Source organism: Hyperolius riggenbachi, chromosome 4, assembly GCF_040937935.1.
Source record: "Hyperolius riggenbachi isolate aHypRig1 chromosome 4, aHypRig1.pri, whole genome shotgun sequence".
NCBI lineage: Eukaryota > Metazoa > Chordata > Amphibia > Anura > Hyperoliidae > Hyperolius > Hyperolius riggenbachi.
This window is the reverse complement of record NC_090649.1, coordinates 174,568,136-174,587,865: the sequence shown is the minus strand read 5'-3', so window position 1 is coordinate 174,587,865 and position 19,730 is coordinate 174,568,136. Positions and strand designations below refer to the sequence as shown.

Sequence of the window (19,730 nt, the reverse complement as noted above, 5' to 3'; positions counted from 1 at the left end):
AGACATGTCACAGCAAGAAAACTTGAAGTTCCCATGCCATTATACTGTAGCCTTATGTTTCTATCATATTTGCCAGCAAATTCCAAACAATGAAGAGAAAAGTTGAGGGATGAAGACACCTAGTGGCTGTAAGTAGCATGACAATAACAGACATTCATTTAGAGAGACTTACCAACGGCAAGGAGAAGAATACTGGCCACAAAACACCCAGCTCCCACACTGAGATAATACACCCCAACACGCATCTCTGCCGGCCACAGAGGGAACAGTGTGGCTGCGATCACTGCAATCACTGGAACAGAAGAGGACAACATAATAAACATACACAAGTCAGAAAAAACTGGGCACGACCAGAAAAATGGCACATTAAAGGAAACATCCGAGGAAATGTAAAAACTTACCTGGGGCTTCCTCCAGCCCCTGGTAGCCATCCTGTGCCCTCGCTTAAGTTCCGCTTCCAGCCGGTGTCCCCCTCTGGTGCAGATGCTGATTTCGCCCGGTGGACATCCACTGCCTCTGCACGAGTCGCTTGCAATGAAGTCATCAGGAGTGTACCGCTCAGGCGCAGTAGATTTGCGCCTGTGCAGAACACTCCAGATTATGCCAGCGCGACACCGAGCGATTCTCACACAGGCGCAGTAGATGCCGAACTGGCGAGGTCAGCATCTACACCAGAGGGGACCGGGAGCCCCCAGACCTGCGGAGAGGGCTCAGGACAGCTGCAAGGGGCTGGAGGAAGCCCCAAGTAAGTTGATTTTTTTTTTATTTCCTCAGACATTACCTTTAAAACTATTAGAATTCAGCCTTAATGCTGGAAAACCTTACTTTTCAGTAAGTTGCAATCATGTGACCACACTGGACTACTGTTACATTCAGTGGACATAACTAGCCTAGCCTGGGTCATACAGTATTCCCTATACCAGTCCTGTGGGGTTTAATCATTTGGGGACCCGCGCTACACTTATGCATTCCCCACAGAACTTGCCGCTTGTCTCCCGTCCGGATTCGCCGCAATCCTGTCCCCTCCGTGATCGGGGAATGGATAACAGCTGTTTCCATCACCGATCACTGTGTCTCCAATGACTCAGAATTTCTGGCAGCTCTGATTAAAAAAAAATCCGACAGAAATATATGTAAACACTCGGTTCCCTGTTATGGTTACTCAACACGGAACTCAGTGTAGCGCCATCTTGTGGCCAAAAAGTAAAAATTCATCCAAATACACTCTAATATTATATTATACACTAATCCGTAGGAGTATTAATTTTTTTTTTATATTATTTAACCCCTTCCTCCCCTACCCCATAGTTACCAAATAAAAACACTTGTAAGCAAATAAAAAAAATTACACCATTTCAAAAAAAAAAATAAAAAATAAAAAATATAATAATAATAATAATAATAATAATAATAATAATAATAAATATATATATATATATATATATATATATATATATATATATATATATATATATATATATATATATATATATATATATATATATATATATATATATATATATATATATATATATATATATATATATATATATTTACCTTAGGGAATTTTTTATATGTATGTCCTGAGGGTATATTACTGTGGCTTTTGTAAATAAAGGCTTGGAATTATTATAATAATATAACAAAAAATCACTAACGGAGAAATAGACACCTTTATTTCCAAATAAAATATTATTGCTATACATTGTACTAGGGACACAATTTAAACGTTGTAATAACCGGGACAAATTGGCCAATACAATGTGTTTGTTTCATCATCAATAGCACATTTTATTTTTAAACTACAATGGCTGAGAAATGGTGAATTTTTTTTCAATTTCTTTCCTTCTTTTTCCTTGCAAAATGCATATAAATAAAATAATTCTTAGCAAAAAGTACTGCCCAAAGAAAGCCTAGTTTGTCCTGCAAAAAATAATATATACATCATTTCAGTGTGATAAGTAGCAATAAAGTTATTGGCGAATGAATGGGAGGAGCATGATGTGAAAATTGCTCTGGTCCTGAAGGGGAAAAAACTGTGGTCCTGTAGTGGTTAATGAAGCATTAAGTTATAAAGTTCACACACATTTATTGTTTCCCAAGATAATCATGATTATCTTGGGTGAAAATCACGCATGCTAGATGAAATTGAAAAAAATCCAGTGTGTGTACAGCAGCCATCGATCCCCCTTGGCCAGTGTTCAGCCTGGCGGATCAATTCTGCTGAGCGCTGGCCAAGAGCATTGTTCTCCCCACTGACCATGCTTCTGTATAATTTCGTGCTGCTCTGTCAACCCTCTGCCCCCCTGCATAGCAACAGAGCAGGTTGTTACCCTGCAGGCTAGCAATGCATCTGTACAGCTTCAGCCCTCCAATGTCGCCCGAGGGATCAGGTCTTGATGACCGACAGGCGACAGACCTCTTACGTGTGTACAATGCTTTAGAGTTTTATTTGATTATGATGCAAATCCATAATATCCAGAATTGGACAACATAAAATAGTAATCTACCTATTACACTACTTCTGCAGATAAACGACAGCCAACATAAAATGTATCAGCTGATCCTGAATATTATTACAAGGCTACAGAAGCATCTTTACACTGATCACAACAGAGAACAGGAAAAGATTTAGTTACGATTAAGATTCATATTTTTTGAAGTACATGTATTATTCATTACAGAGGTGTGGTGAAAAGCAAGGGGAGTTTAACCACTTAATGGCAAGCTGACACATTAAAACGTCGTGTTGGAGCCTGTTAACGCTTCCAGGACGTTTTAGTGTGCCTCGTTTCCGACACCGCTCCCCCCACTCGTCAGGACACCATGATCTATGATTGGGGAAGAGAACCCAATCGCAATGTCTGGAATGAATGGACATGACCCCGATCAGGGGCCAAGTCCATTCATAAAACAAGAAGCCATCAGAGGCTAGTAAAATGTAAAAAAAGAAAAAAAACACTTCCTGTGAGTGTTTGCAGCTCTGGCCAAGTAGTGGCCAAAAACCAATGTTAGTTACCTGGTAACATCCTTTTTAGTAACCTCCAGGACAGGTCCACCATGAGAACGACAGGCTCCTCCCAGGAACAGGAAACGTCCAGATAGAGTACTCTATAAATCTTTGTCCAACCCCTTGATCCTCAGTCAATTCCAAGTACTGTTCCTAAAAACAAAGGGGTTTTAATATTCATACTGCATATACATATACTTTTCTTGTACTTATATACTCATATAAATCCTTTACTCGGGTGGGTTACGGACCTGTCCTGGAGGTTACTAAAAAGGATGTTACCAGGTAACTAACATTGGTTTTTCCATTAACCTCCAGGACAGGTCCACCATGAGAAGATGAGCAAGAATCTTACCCAATTAGGGTGGGCCGACTGCCTGCAGGACTTTTCTCCCAAATGATTGCTGTCCTGCAGACATCAGGTTCACTCTATAGTGTCTAGAGAAGGTACTTAGACTTGACCACGTAGCTGCTCTGCAGATCTCTTCCGGCGTAGCACTCGCTCTGTAAGCCCATGAAGTGGCCGCTGCTCTAGCTGAATGAGCTCTAACTGTATATAATACCGTATCCCCTGTAATCTTATAGGATTCCTCTATACACCGTTTTATCCCTTTCTAAATAGCATCTAAGACATCTTCTGAAATCTAAACCCGGCTTGTATTATTTTCTTTAATCTTTTTATCTTTTCGCTTGTTAAGTACATTCTTTCTGTTTCTGAATTTATTATGACTCCTAGAAACTGAATCTTTGACGTTGGTTGTAGGACCAACTTGTCTCAGTTTACTATCCATCCGAGGGTCTGTAACTGATCTAGTACTTTTTCTTGTATTTCTCTCTGTTTTTTTTGGTATGACTCCGCCACTACAAGGAGATCGTCTGGATATGGAATTATGAGAATTCCCTCTGCATGTAAATACTTTATCACTTCCGCCATTACTTTTGAGAAGATCCTCGGTGCTGATGATATTCCGAAGGGCAGGACAGTAAACTAAAAATGTTGAATCGTCTTCTTTTCCCTTACCGCAAATCTCAGGAACTTCTGAGACAACGCTCTTATTGGAATGTGCCAATCTGCGTCCCTCAAATCTATGTTTATCATCATGCAGTTTGTGGTTAACAAGTTTCTCACAGAGAATATTGATTCCATCCTGAATCTTTGATAAGACACAAAAGGTGTTTAAGCTTTTAAGATTAGAATTAACCTGAATTTTCTCGTCAGCTTTCTTACCAGAAAACCGTCGAATAAAATCACTGATAGCCAGTGATCTGACTGCCCGGAACCGGTCCGACGATGTTCTCGTCTAACATTGATTTTATGATGCTGGCTTTTCTCTCTGTCCTTTTGGAAGAGGAGTAGCAATAATTTTCTTGCTGGAAGGGACTGAAACTGAATTTTGTACCCCTAGTTTATAAAATTGTGGAAGAAATCGTTTTTGCTTATTTTCGTCCACTGGGAATAGAATTCCGATAGACGACCCCCAAATCTTTCTCTGGCGTCAATTCTTTTCTTGACTATTTTGGTTTCGAAAAAGAAAACGCTTTTTCGTTCCCTCTCTATTAATAGCCCCAGGTCTCCCCTTGCTACGTATGTTGTGGCTGCTGCTGGTTGAAAATTTGCCCCTGCTGCAGTCCAGGCCTTTTTAAGGGCAAACTCCACCTTCTTATCTTGTGGATCCTTCAGGTATCCCGGATCCTCAAAGGCTAATTCATTGTCTATATTAACCTGTGAGATGTTGTAGATCTTATGTACGGGAAAGTCAAAGATTCTTTTGGTTCCATTCCCTGATACAATCTATTGTGCATCGATAATTCTGATTTCTTAGATTCAATATTTAGAGTTTTATTAATAGCCCAGATAAGCTGCTCAGTCTCATCAGCTGGAATCTAAACCTGGAGATTTTCTGATTTCAGTCTGGCTGTCCATACTTTTAGAAGAAGAGTCTGACTCATCATTATCCTCCTCTTCACCCTCTGTATTTGGTATATCTACGGCCGGCCTGGTCGTACTAGTACCAGGGATTACTGCTTCTGTTGCTGGGATGATAGCAGAAGCAAATACTTCCCTTAATGACTTAATTGTCTCAGCCCTCTCAATTTTTACGGCTGACATTAATTCTTCCTTTAAGTCCCCTGAATGTTCCTACATTAACGTTACTTAAACCGGTTTGACAAAACTGCTTATTATAAGTATGGGCCATTTTTGTATCACAGAGCGGGCACCACCTTCTTGGCCTTGCTGGGTCAGTAGACTCTGTGCCCTATAACAATACAAACAAAAAATATAGTGTCATTTTTCTTTCTAAACCTAAAGAAAGAACACCCTGGTGCGCATCTGTCAAAGAGTGATAAGTAACCCTGAGCCCAGATGGATAAGAACATGAATAAAAATATCATATACATATGATTTATTTGAGGCCATCTATATAATCCCCCTATATATATTAGACAGGGGATGATACCACATATACACATATTGCCTGTACACTGATCCTATGTTGGCCCCTATGTTGGCACGCTCTGAAGAAGCCCCAAGGGAGGGGTGAAATGCATTAGCGATGGCCGCTGCTGGTGTGCATCCTGGATGATCTGAATGTTTGGGCAGTTCCCACGTGGCAATTATCCTCTGCTTACTACATCTTATGGCAGCAGAGCACAGTATACAGATAAGTGGAAATAGGCAGTAGTCTGCATACTTATATGAAGTGCTGAGGGAAATACATATTGCATTTCAGCAACCTTCTATGTGAACTGTCTGGAAGGGCATTACTGCTATCAGCTAACTGGATAAGGATTAGTGTGGCAAGGACTGATGATCACACATACAGTTTGCAATCATGCTGTTTGGTACGTGGTGCAGCTGCCCTTAAGTGATTTTTATCTACCAAGTCGTATGCTGCCTTTTATCATTATTATGACAAGTAAACTTTATTGGGACATTGCCTCAGCATTACATTGCATATTTATGAGTGGGAGATGTGAGTGTGGTTTCTCTCTGGTAGATGTATTGGGGCCCCAATTGGATCTTGTCATTTTTAGATTTATGCAACTTATACCCTATATTTATTGGGGGTTCTTTTGCTCAAATTTCCAAACAGTGAAGCATATTTTCGAGCAATAAATGGTTCTCTCTTATGAGTGCAGCTAAACTGGTGTTGGTGTTCTGTATATTGGGTGATATATATACATATATATACACACACACACACACACACACACACAACATATGACCCAGCAATATCACAACTGAATATCTGCAAAACATATATCTCCAGCTATATGCATAAGTTTATACAGACCTCAGATCAGACGCTAAGCCGGCTTTATATTATACTGCACAGTCAGATAATAAGTAACAGACCTCCGTACAGACGCGGCATAAGGCGTACGGCTCATACCATATAGGTCCCCAAGCCTCCGCCACTCTCACCTTTCCTGGCTCCTGCTTAGCGTCCCTCCCGCTCCGTTCGTGACACGAAATGCCGAACCATGCGGGCTTCCGGCGTCTCTTCCCCGCGCCACCGGAAGTGACGCCGCGTAAGGGCGGAAGTACGTCACAAGGACGCCGCCATTGAGGGCAATCAGCCACCTTCCCTCCGGAGGCCTGCTAGACTTCCCACGTCACTTCCGGTGCGCCATTAGCCTCCGCTCTAGGGGAATCATGGACACCGCGCGTGTCCTCCGGATCCACCTGCAACTCGGGCAGCCAGGACAGCCACAGGAGAAGGTACACCTCGCTTCTCCTTACTAGACCCAAATACCTCTCTAGGTAGGTCCACCATTCGCCGCCAACCGGGTCCCAAACACACCTGGTCTGACGGACCGGCGAGCGACTAGAGCACTCCTTGTTCCTTGGAACAGGAAACGTCAACTGAGGATCAAGGGGTTGGACAAAGATTTATAGAGTACTCTATCTGGACGTTTCCTGTTCCTGGGAGGAGCCTGTCGTTCTCATGGTGGACCTGTCCTGGAGGTTAATGGAAAAAGTAAAATTACACATACTTATAATTAAATATTAATAAGGTAAATATATTCCACATCCAAAGCACCCCCCTCCCCCCCAAAACCCCCCCCCCACATAAATAGTTGCCATAGGGACAACAAAAAATTACGCCTATATTTCTCAATAATATATTGTTGCCATACATTGTGATACGGACATAATTTAAACAGTCTAATAACTGGGTCAATTATTGAAAAATAATGATTTTTTTCCATTTTTTTTTATTTTTCCTGTTAAAATGCATTTAGAATACAAAAAATTCTTAGCAAGATGTACTACCCACAGAAAGCCTAATTGGTGGCAAAAAACAAGGTATAGGTAATTTTATTACAATAAGTATTAATAAAGTTATTGGCAAATAAAAGGGAGGAGCGCTGACAGGGGAAAATTGCTCTGGTCCGTTAGGATAAAAAACCCCTAGGGGTTAAAAAGAAAATGAGTGAATAAACTTACCAAGGATAAGCCCCATAGCAAAGGTTTTAAAATGGACTGGATCGTATATCCACACATACACCTGAAAAAAGAGAGCGGGTTACAAATGTGAAGGTTCTCAAAACGGGCATACATAAAAAAAAATAATGTACTTTGCACAAAAAAAAGCATAGCCATACACTCAAAACGGTTATACCCTGAATCAACCAATAACCGCAAATTCACAGCCCTGAGATGGGTATAAAATAGGTGAAGGCTTTCCCTGTGTTTTGTGCTTAAAGGAAACCAGAAACAATTTAAAATAAAAGTTTTATATATACCTGGGGCTTCCTCCAACCGCATGCACATGGACTGCTCCCACACCACCGTCCTCTGCCTCTTTTGTTGCCAGTACCAGGTCCCGTAACTTCTGCCAGTCGCAGACAGCCTACACAAGAGAAGTGCGCCCTCTACGTAGGACAGCCGCCGGAGAGATAGGTAGAGAGCAGCCAGAGAGATACTTAGAGGGCACACTTCTGTTGCGCCGACTGGCCGAAGTAACAGGACCCGGTACCGGCGATACAGAAGACTGAGGACGGGTGGCAGCGTGGGTGAGTTTCATTGGGATGGGGCTGTAGGAAGCCCCAGGTATGTATAAAACTTATTTGAAATTGTCTCTGGTACACTAAGTGCCTAGGATCTCAATATGTGGTATGTGTTGCCAAATGAGTACTTCTGTTGAGTAAGAAGACAATTGGCATACCAAATATTTAATAAAGGGATACACACTAAACACCCCTTTAGTGCATACTTTATTAAAGTACCCCTTAACCAGGGGAAAATCTATTAAGGGCCTGTACACACTGCTGCAATTGCTCTGTGTTTTTAAAATCGCAAAGCCTTCATGGAAATAGAAAAATCGCATCGCACCAGTGTGTACAGGTCTTCACGATTTTCATGATTTATCAAAAGACCTTGCGATTAAAAAAAAGCATGTGATTGTAAAAGCGCAGCAGTGTGTACAGGCCCTAAAAGAAGCTGCGGGGGAGGGGGTAGATTACCTTGTCAGAAGTGTCTTAGCGCTATTTTGTTGTAGGTTGATATTCAAAAGATTGCAGCAATAAATCTATTAAAAATGTATCTAAGCACAGCGTTCCTACCCCCACTCTTGCCAATGGACATTCTATGTTCTGTCCCATCCATAATTTTGATCAATCTTAGTTCAAAATCAATCGAAATTACATCGTCAGAACATGTTGGGGCAATTGATTACTGGCAGATTCAATAAGAGTAAGTAAATGATAGCACGCAGCAGCACAGAAAAGACAATGGACCTGATGCACTTAAAAAGGAACCGTCGAAGATCTTAAAATTTAAAACATACAAAAAAGAAGTACGTTTCTTCCAGAGCAAAATGAGCCATACATTAATTTTCTCCTATGTTGCTGTCATTTACAGTAGGTATTAGAAATCTGACATTTCCAACATATTTTGGGCTAGTCCATCGCTTCATAGGGAATTCTCACAATGGCCTTTATTCTTTATAAAGACACTAGCAGACCCAAGCCCGTTTAAAAACGGGCTCTAGGGTCTGTGTTTTCTCGCTGCCGCATGTACTACGTACGTGCTCGCGCACACCCGGCCGCCCGGTCACACGCCCGCCTGGCTTCCTGGCCTTGTCCTTCTGTCTCTATGAGGCTGGGTCCGTGCTGCGGACATGCGCAGTAGCTAAACGCACAGACCCAGCTACACAGAGACCGCACACGCAGGGACACAGGGGTATTATAGAGGATTCCCTGAAAAAGATTTATACGAAGATGCTGGCCAGCCTCTGCCCACTTCTTTGGCAGTTGGACGGAGCAACTACCATTCACCAAGTGCTTTTAAAAATTAGTAGCAGTAGGGTATTGCTGAAAGGCCGAAAGCTTGCTTATTTTTATTCATTTTTTAGTTAGCCAATAAATGGTATCATCCTAGTTTAAAACTTCTTGCTTTTAAAAATTAAGAAAACCCTGAGAACCCCCATGAGAACATGGGCTAGTTCAAAATCTGTCGGTAATGTCAGATTTCAACTACTTGCAGTAAGTGACAGCAACACAGGAGAAAAGTAATGTATAGGTCATTTTATTCTGGAAGAAACGTACTTCTTATTTGTACATGTTTACATGTATTTTAAATGTTAAGATTTTCGCAACAGAGGTCCTTTAACTCTGGTAAAGTTGCCGTGTGCAGGAAGCACATGGCAATTTTACAGTTGCTAGCACAGGGGGAGCACTGGCTATAAATACGTTAGTGCCACGTGCGTTACACTTGCTCAGAAGCAGCACACAATTTACCAATGCACACTTTTTTCTGGACTGCCCACGTCTGCCATTCATGACTTGGATGGAAGCCGTGTTAGGCCTCTTGCACACTGAAAGCAATTCAGATTCAGATTCCGCTTTTTAATCTGTTTTTACTTCCGATTCAGATTTGCAGTTTGCTCCTTGCACACTGCAAATCTGAATCGGAGGTAAAAACTGATTAAAAAGCGGAATCTGAATCTGATTTGCTTGCAGTGTGCAAGAGGCCTTACAGTGGAAAGATTGTGCATTGTGTTACAGCAACTTGCCCTTTATAGTGTGGAAGTGCCTTTACTCTGCAAGCAAATCAGAGGATTCTACCTCTTTTACACATCCTTCATGCACAATCTAAACCAAGTTTACAGGTGATAGACAACACCTCTGCGTTTGATGTGCACAATGCTGCCAGTGGATGCACAACAGCCCTGCAGGAAGTGTACACGTAGAATACATTAGTAATGTATGCCCATAATTCCATTGTAGACATGAACTACAAATTTAATAATATATAAAATAAACTGATTTCATGAGTAAAGGGATTTTGAAAATTATATGCAATAGGTCCTAGAGCTGACAATAGTTACACGTTAAGTTCACACTCAAATGCACTAGTTTAAACATACAGTATTACAGTTTAAATAAAATTAACACACTTTTGTAATGTGCCAAAATACACATTAAAATAATGTGTGAATGTCAATTTGCATAATAGCTGAGCTGGATGTTGCACTAATGACACAAGTATGCACCGGCCATTAGTCTTACAACAGATTATTATACATAAAATATTTAGGTGTACACAGACATACAAATAGTTATGTATGACCGCTTTATTGCAGATTTTTTTTATTGGTTTATTATTTAGTTTTTGGTGGATGAAGAGCTGCTTGGTTTATAATTTATTATGACTTATCCAGGGGCGTCGCTAGGGCCTTTGAACCTGTTGCCATGGTGCCCCGGAACCTGGAGCCTGTTGCCATGGTACCCCGGATCTAATGAGTGGCAGGAGGGACCACTGGGCGGAGCGGCGCAGGCAGTTCAGTTAAAAACTCACCATGTGCTTCCGACTTCCTCCCCGCGGCGTCCGTCGTCTTGGTTACAGCACCCCCTGTGATGACATCACAGGGTGCGCTGTTACCAATGCAAGGGACGCCGCGGGGAGGAAGTCGGAAGCACATGGAGGCTGTACCTGCATGCGGCGATCTGAAGACAGGCGATTTTTTAAATCCCCGCACCCCCCGCCGCTCCGCCCAGTGCCCCCTCCTACACTAGGGGAAGCTGCCTATCTAATCTACGCTGGGGAAACCTACCTATCTAATCTATACTGGGGGATGCTGCTTATCTAACCTATAATAAGGGAACCTACCTATCTAATCTATACTGGGGGAACCTACCTATCTAATCTACGCTGGGGGAACCTACCTATCTAATCTCCACTGGGGGAACCTACCTATCTAATCTCCACTGGGGGAACCTACCTATCTAATCTCCACTTTAGATAAGATATATAGACAAGTTACTTGTTATAGTTAGTTTTTCATCTCAGATCCGCTTTAATGCTATATTGCTCGGCCATACAACTTGGTACCCAAATGAATTCTACCTCCTTTTCTTCCCACTAATGGAGTTTTCATTTGTTGGTATCCGATTATGGCTGCGATCTTCATTTTTTTTAAATATTAAAAAAAAAAAATCCCGTTTCTTTTAATTCCCCCCCCCCCCCCCCCTCCCAAATTAGCCCTAGACTGCAATAAAGACACGTCACATACATAGGCATCAGCTTATGCATGGGATTACATTGTGAGCCGTTGGGAGGGACAATTACGTGACAGGCTGTCCCCTGTACAGCGCTGTACACTTTTTTTAACCTGACTGAGCATTCAGCCTGGCTTTGCTCAGGAATCGTTATAGCTGATTCTGTCTTCTCTGATGTCTTTTCAAGCCAAAGCCTGCCCCCTTCTGGATCTGCTATAATGACTCAGCTATAACGATTCCTGAGCAAAGCCAGACTGAATGCTCAGTCGGGGATTTTATCAGGGCTGATAACAAGCAGGCTGAGCAGTAAAAGATGAAACAGAAAGCAGGGTAGGCGTTTCCTTTGGTAAAATACATGAGGGTGCTTCGTCTCTGGTTCACTTTAAGCACAGTAGACCGCACAAACAGCCTTTATCACTGTGAGTGCTGCTGGCATATCGTGCTGGGTGGTTGAGTCTGCTGGTAAGTCGAGTTCCGGATAATCAGGACTCTACTGTAATATTGTCGTGCTCTATTCTATTTATGTACGGTTTGCAGCAGGCCGTTTATCACACTACAACCACCACATATGATAAAAGCACCCAGAAGGGCACATTCAAGTACCAATTCTCTGGTGAACAAAACACTGCGGGCATATCTTACACTAGGTGCAGTTACAGTGTTTCCCCAAAAATAAGACGGTGACTTTATATTAATTTTTGCTCCAAAAGATGTGCTAGAGCTTATTTTCAGGGGATGTCTTACATTTCTATGAACACACAAGTTCCTGTGCGGTGTCTCCTCCTGCTTTCCCCACTCTGCCGCTAGGGCTTACTTCTGGGGTAGGGTGCAATTTCAAGCATGCTTGAAATCCCTCCTAGGGATGTCTAAACAGGGTATAGGGCATCCTCTGAAAGGCAAATTTTCTCAGCACTTCACTGGATTTTGGACCTGGATTTTTATCATTTAATTTAATTCCACTCATTCCAGATTTATGGGGAAAAAATAAATGTTTAAATACTACCACTATAATTGTACTCTTGAATTATTTAGGGTAGATGGGACAGGTCCCTATGCTCCTGCAGACTGCCTCACCTCATTACCATCCAGGAACAGCTGATCTTCATGCGGCTCTAGCTTGAACTTTCTCTTAGTTTCCTTCTTTTTTGGAGTTCCTGGAGTCTCATCCTGTTAAAAACACAAGATCAGGAAATGATAATAAAAGAAGAAGAATTTAATAAGACAGCAATGTACCAGAAGTACAATAACATGTGATGCGATCACTCAGTAAGGATAGGTGCATATCCACGGCCAATCTAACATTTCTTTCTACACAGTGTAAAGTGTGTCCTTTAGGCTAATTTCACACCAGGACGTTGCGTTAGAGGGGGCGTTAAGGTCGCATAACGTCCCCCTAACTCAACGCCTGGTGGTGCTGGATCTGGACGTCAGAGTGAGCCGCGTTGTGCAGCTCACTCTGGCGTCAGTGATGCCGTGATGCGCACTCTTGTGCGCATGCGGCATCACGTGGTCCCGCCGGCCAATCGCCGCACAGAGCGGCTGCTCCAGGATGTAAACACTGCACGTCACAACGTGCAGTGCATAATAATTAGCCATGTGCCTGGCCGCTCTCCGCTCCTCCCCAACATTACTGAGCATGTGCAAGCAGTCTAACGCGGCTCAACCGCGTCCAAAGTACTGCATGCAGTACGTTGTCTTGTGACGCAGTGTTACAACGTAACGCAACGTCCGCACTGTGAACAGCCCCATTGATTTTTCAGTACTGTGCAGTGGGCTGCGTTACAGGCTGCTCTAACGTGCGCCTGTAACGTCCCACTGTGAAACCAGCCTTAAAGAAGAACACCCTGAGGCATTAAAAATGTATATAAAGTAGTAACTGTAGAAAATGTGTAAATAATTATCGTTTGTTTAGGAACTGCTTAATTTAGCTGAAAACAGCATTTCTACTCCTCTAAGGGCCTGAGCCCACTAATGCAGTTTTCAGTTACACGTCAATGTTACAGATGCTGAAAAGCAGTCAGAAGCGGATACAACTGTGCACAACTGCGTTAGTGGGCTCAGGCCCTAAGTGTCTTGACACAAGTCTGAGATGCCCTTTAGGGCTTATCCTACTTTCTCAACAATCCATAACCAGTCATGACCGACCCATTACATTTTATCCTGGGATTGCCTATATTGCTAGAGCTCAGGCATTTGTCTGTCAGTTTAAAATCATGCAGCACTTGCGTATAAAGATGCACATGAATCTAGCGATGTATGGGGAGATCGACCAAGAGGCAGATCGAATCTGATTAGGGAGAGCTCTGTTTGTTTCCCAGGCCGATTCCGGATTGGATTACAGCATCCCTCTACACCCTCTTTCCCCCCCCCCCCACCCCCCCATGCATTCAAATTCTACCTGCTTCCAGTCTTGTCTGCTGCTTCCCCATGAGTGGCCGCCTATAGAATGTGGGGCGTTTGTCATCACACACACGTGGTTGCCGGTGCTCAGGAGAAGTAGCGTACGAAACCAGGAGCAGCTGGACAGTCACAGCAGCTAAAGCAGGTGAAATTTAAATGCATGGGTAACTCGGAGTGTGTGTGTGTGGGGGGGGTCATTTACATCGGCGAATGGGGGGGGGGGTCATTGTGATATACTGCATGCAGTTACCGCCATGTACCTGATCGACAATGTGGGCCCGATATTCCCCAGAATTCTTGATTGATCCCTACAACCAATTTCAGCATGAACACTGGACAAATCATCAATCAGGCGTGCTTGCTGTAGCACCCATTTTTACTCAATTAGATAACATTATTGAATTAGATGATTGTTCAAGCCGTACAATCGATAAATGCATGGCCACCTTTAGCTCATGGACTGCAGATTTGGCAGGAACAGCTGATCTGACTGGGGACACCTCTCCCCTTTTCCTCTGCCTAACACTATCCTCTCCACTAGTCTGCCTAGCACCAACCTTCAACTCTCCTCTGTCTAATGCCTAGTACACACAATGCAATTATCCGTCAGACTTACGGTTGAATCTATTATTTCCAACAGGTCCAATGTGTTTTACGATTATTTTTCTCATTGATTTTTCAATCACTTCTATACAAAATTGATCAGAAAAACCAGGGCTGTGGAGTCGGTCCAAAAATCCACCGACTCCGACTCCTCAGTTTAGGATTCCACCGACTCCGACTCCTCGACTCCGACTCCTCTAATTTGCATATTACAATTTTGTTGATTAAAAGTATGTAACATGAAATTTGTCTCTTAACTGCCAACGCTTAGGAATTTTACAAGACAACTGAAGTGAGAAGGATATGTAGACTACTATATTTATTCCCTTTAGACTAAAACTAGTCCTTGGTAAGAGTACTTGTAAAAGGTACAAACCGGAACAAAGAACATCTATCAGGCCCTAGGCAATGTAACTGTGGGTACATGTAAGAGTGATGTGCAGGTACTCTGCAGGGGAATAGGAGATTCTTCCTCTATTACATTCTTCATGCACAATCTGAACAAGGTTTATGGGTGACAGACAACACCTCTGTGTTCAATGTGCACAGCATTCTCAGTGGATTCCCTGCAGCTCTGTGGGGAGTGCATATGTAGAGTATAGTACTACTGTGTAGCAAAGTAAACGTAAGACAGATGAAATTAAAGTTTTATACATACCTGGGGCTTCCTCCAGCCGCCTTCAGGATAATCAGTCCCTCGTTGTCCTCCTCCACCACCTGGATCTTCTGCTATGAGTCCAGGTACTTGAGCCAGTCGGGCGTAGTGCGCATGCACACACTCCGCCACCAGGAGCATACTACACCTGTGCAGCACTATTGCTCAGGTGCAGAATGTTCCTGGCGGTGGGAGTGGCATGCGGCCGGACAGCGCTGACTGGCTGAATTAACAAGACTCATAGCAGAAGATCCGGGTGGTGGAGGACAGCGAGGGACTGATTAGCCTGAAGGGGGCTGGAGGAAGCCCCAGGTATGTATAAAACTTTACCTTTCATCCGTCTCAGGTACCCTTTAATTTGTAGCCACCAAACCAAATTTTAACAACAGATCAAATTATTTGATTTCATCAGCAAAGGGAGTGCATACATTTGCATAAATCAGCATCAATGCAGAATTATTTCCATCTCATTGACCATCTCTATTAGTGACACAGCTACACATCAGGCTTTATTCTTACAGCATAGATGTTATTTAGTATATATAAGAGATTCCTGTGTACACATCATATATACAGCCACAATCAGATGTGTATATCTGACCTTAAAAATACAGGGACTGCTTTATTGAAGCAGCACAAGTAACTAATTTTGATTAGTTCATTTCATTTTTGTGGACTAAGCACAGCTATTACTGTATATATACTGTATATATACATTATTTTTAATGACTATTATCTGAGAAATAGAACATTTTATCATGTTTTCTATTTTAATTACAGTTACAAATTCATTAGGAGTCGGAGTCGGTGCATTTTTTCCCGACTCCGACTCCAGGCACCCAAAATTGCCCGACTCCACGACTCCGACTCCACGACTCCGACTCCACAGCCCTGAGAAAAACAATGGAAAATCAGAATAAACCTGTCGAAAATAATCGATTCGACCATCAATCTGACGGAAAATTGCATTGTGTACCAGGCATAAGGGTGCATAAACAATTTTGATACAAACAATCACTGACCAATTTTACGACTCCCATGTAGTATGCGGGCAAACAGATTTTGAATACTATGAATAGATTGTATATGTAAACTGTCATATTACTTGGAAGTGGTAAAATTGGCCAAGGTTAGTTCGGGGCTAGGGTTTTTTAACCACTCAAAAGACCACTCAAAAGAGAAACTCCGACCAAAAATTTAACTTTATCCCAAACAGTAGCCGATACCCCCTTTTACATGAGAAATCTATTCCTTTTCACAAACGTATCATCAGGGGGCGCTGTATGACTGATATTGTGGTGAAACCCCTCCCACAAGAAAAGTTCAAACTTTTTTTGGCAGTTTCCTGTCTGTGAACCTTGTTGCATTGTGAAAAATAGCTGTTAGGGCCCTTTTCCACTAGAGCGATTGTGATTGCTGAATCGCAAAATCGCAAATCGCTAGTGATTTTTAAATCGCTAGAGTTGTTACTTTATCATAGAAATCACGAGAAGTATTTTCCACTACAGTGATTCGATTTGGAAATAGCTAATCGCAAATCGCAATCGCTTGCTGGAGCGATTTTTACAATGATAATGCAATTCAAATGAAAATCACAAATTGCAATCGCATAACAAAATTAATGAAAAATCGCAATTGCTGGCGTTTGTGATTTGTGATTGCGATTGCTAGTGGAAAAGGGCCCTTACAGCTGTTTTTAACTGCCAAAAATCATGCAGCAGCTACATCACCTGCCAACAGTAAAATGTTCACTGGAGTTCCTCTTTAAATGGGAACTGTCGCGAAAATCTTAAAATTTAAAACACATACAAATAAAAAGGACAGTTCTTCCTGAGTAAAATGAGCCATAAATTACTTCTCTCTAGGTTGCTGGCACTTTCCGTAAGTAGTAGAAATTTGACATTACTGACAGGTTTTGGGCTAGTCCATCTCTCCATAGGGGATTCTCAGCATGGGTTTTATTCATTATAAAGACACTCCCTGAAAAAAGATTTATACAAAGATGCTGACCAGCCTCCCTGCACACTGTACACTATTTGGCAGTTGGACGGTGCAACTGCCATTCACTATGTGCATTTTAAGAATAAAGAAAACCCTGTGAATCCCCATGAGTTTTGGACTATCGCTAGTCCAAAACCTGTTGATTCTGTCAGATTTCTACTACCTACTGTAAGTGACAGCAACATAGTAGAAAAGTAATTTATGGCTCATTTTACTCTGGAAGAAACGTACTTCTTAATTGTGTATGTTTACATATATTTTACATTTTAAGATTTTTGCGACAGAGGTCCTTTAAGCCCGAAGGGTTGTTTATTTTTTTTGCATCTGAGCAACTTTCATCTCCCATTCATTTTCCAATAACTTTATCACTATCTTGACCAAGATGGTGCCTCGGTCGCATGGCTCCTGGCTTTTCTGTCGTTTTTTTGCTTTTAATGTAGAAATAGTCCAGCAGTAGTTTTAGTTTTAACTGTAGTTTTGCAGTTCCACTCACCTGATCCAGCGCTGACCGTGGACTGCACATCGCCCCCGGGGATATCTCGCCGAGCCAACCCGATATCTGGCTCCCGCCGCCGCACCGGTCCTCCTCCGCTTCTGGCCCGACGGCCGCCACCGCTCAGCTCTCTTCGTTCCCAGCTTCGGCAGACACACACGATCCCGCTGCCACCTCAGCTCTGGATCCTTGGTTGCCATTGACTCTCGGCTCCTGCCGCCTCACCGGTTAGCGGCCAGTGGCTGTTCGGCCTCTACTCTCTCTGGTATGGGGGTACCAGCTCCAGCTATCCGACCTGCCTCCTGCCGTCTCCCCATCTCTGCTGCGGATGGTCTCCTCCTGCCGCCTCTCCTTTGCAGTCTGCGGGGTTCCTCCGCTGCCACCTCTCGGCCCCAGGAAACAAAGCAGGTCGGCTTCACAGCACGTGGACTCCTGGCCCCACCGTCCCGGGCAGCATCCGTCCTCTACCATCAATCTGCGCAGCCCCTCTGGCTCCAGCCACCCTCAACAGACCGGCTCCTCTGGCCAGCAGCATCAACCCAGCACCAGCAGCGGCTCCTCTGGCCAACAGCATCAGCAGCATCACCCCAGCACCCAGATGACTAGGAACACAGGCCTGCGTTCGGAAGGGTGAGCTGCACTCTGGGCCTGCACTCTGAAATGGTGAGCCACAAACTTTCTTGCCTCCCTCCACTTCCCTGCACATCGGATTACCATCTCTTGCTGTGCTGATTCTGTCTGTCACCCTGCACCCCAGCTTACCACCCATGTCTGTACTGCACTACTGCACCTTGAACATCACTGTGCCTGCAGTGTTTGCCTACTACTATTGTGCCTGTTCTGTATGCCACTGCATCCCAGAATTCCTTCTGTGCCTGCACCCCAGCTTACCACCCATGTCTGTACTGCACTACTGCACCTTGAACATCCACTGTGCCTGCACTGTTTGCCTACTACTATTGTGCCTGTTCTGTATGCCACTGCATCCCAGAAATACTTCTGTGCCTGCACCCCAGCTTGCCACCCATGTCTGTACTGCACTACTGCACCTTGAACATCCACTGTGCCTGCACTGTTTGCCTACTACTATTGTGCCTGTTCTGTATGCCACTGCATCCCAGAATTACTTCTGTGCCTGCACCCCAGCTTACCACCCATGCCTGTACTGCACTACTGTACCTTGAACTTCCACTGTGCCTGCACTGTTTGCCTACTACTATTGTGCCTGTTCTGCATGCCACTGCACCCCAGAATTACTTTTGTGCCTGCACTGTATGCCTCTGCACCTCTGACCACTACTGTGCCTGTACTTTATGCCACTGCACCTCAGAGCACAATTGTGCCTGTACGGTGTGCCACTGCACCTCAGAACACTACTGGGCATGTACCGTATGCCACTGCACCGCAGAACACAAGTGGGCCTGTACTCTACGTCACCGCACCTCGAAAAAATATTGTGCCTGTACTGTATATGCCACCGCATCTCAGAACACTATTGTGCCTGTACTGTATGTCACTGCTCTCCGCCCGGCTCCCCGAGCCACAGGCTACAAAATAAAGCCACCCTATCCAGAGAGGCCCTCCTAAACTGGGAACCCCCAGACAGCCACAGGCCTCCATGGGGCTCCCCCCTGTGGGATGCTGTCACCGCCCACATCCAATACCTCATCTCCAAGCGAGCTCCATACAAACGCCACCACAGAGGTAGGAGAGCTGGGGCCCAGGTCCGACTCAAAAGAAAAGGACTACGCACTCCCATCCCTGCCATCCTACTTGCAAATGTCTGCTCACTCCCCAACAAACTGGACGAGCTTCTCCTTCTACTCGGTAGCAAAGGCCAGATCAGCAAGAACACCCCTGTTCTCTGTTTCACTGAGACCTGGCTGAGCGACAGCAACCCCGACAACTCTCTACACATGCCAGGCTACAACCTCCTAAGGGCAGACCGCGACGTAGCCCTCTCTGGGAAAATGAGAGGTGGGGGTATCTGCTTTTACATCAACACCTCCTGGTGCTCCAACATCACCACTCTCAACAAGACCTGCACCCCAGATGTAGAG

The 19,730-nt window shown here is 43.7% G+C and overlaps 1 protein-coding gene across 2 annotated transcripts in view; it reads right to left on the bottom strand.

Moving 5' to 3' along the window:
• The window catches only part of SEC62 (SEC62 homolog, preprotein translocation factor), a 77,384-nt gene that overhangs the window by 4,630 nt on the left and 53,024 nt on the right, over positions 1–19,730 (bottom strand). For both annotated transcript variants that reach the window (XM_068280985.1, XM_068280984.1), the window contains exons 5-7: positions 12,593–12,685; positions 7,464–7,524; positions 173–292 (exon numbers count right to left, since the gene is read on the bottom strand). In XM_068280985.1, the coding sequence (XP_068137086.1) occupies positions 173–292; positions 7,464–7,524; positions 12,593–12,685 (274 nt within the window). The remainder of the gene's footprint in view (positions 1–172; positions 293–7,463; positions 7,525–12,592; positions 12,686–19,730) is intronic.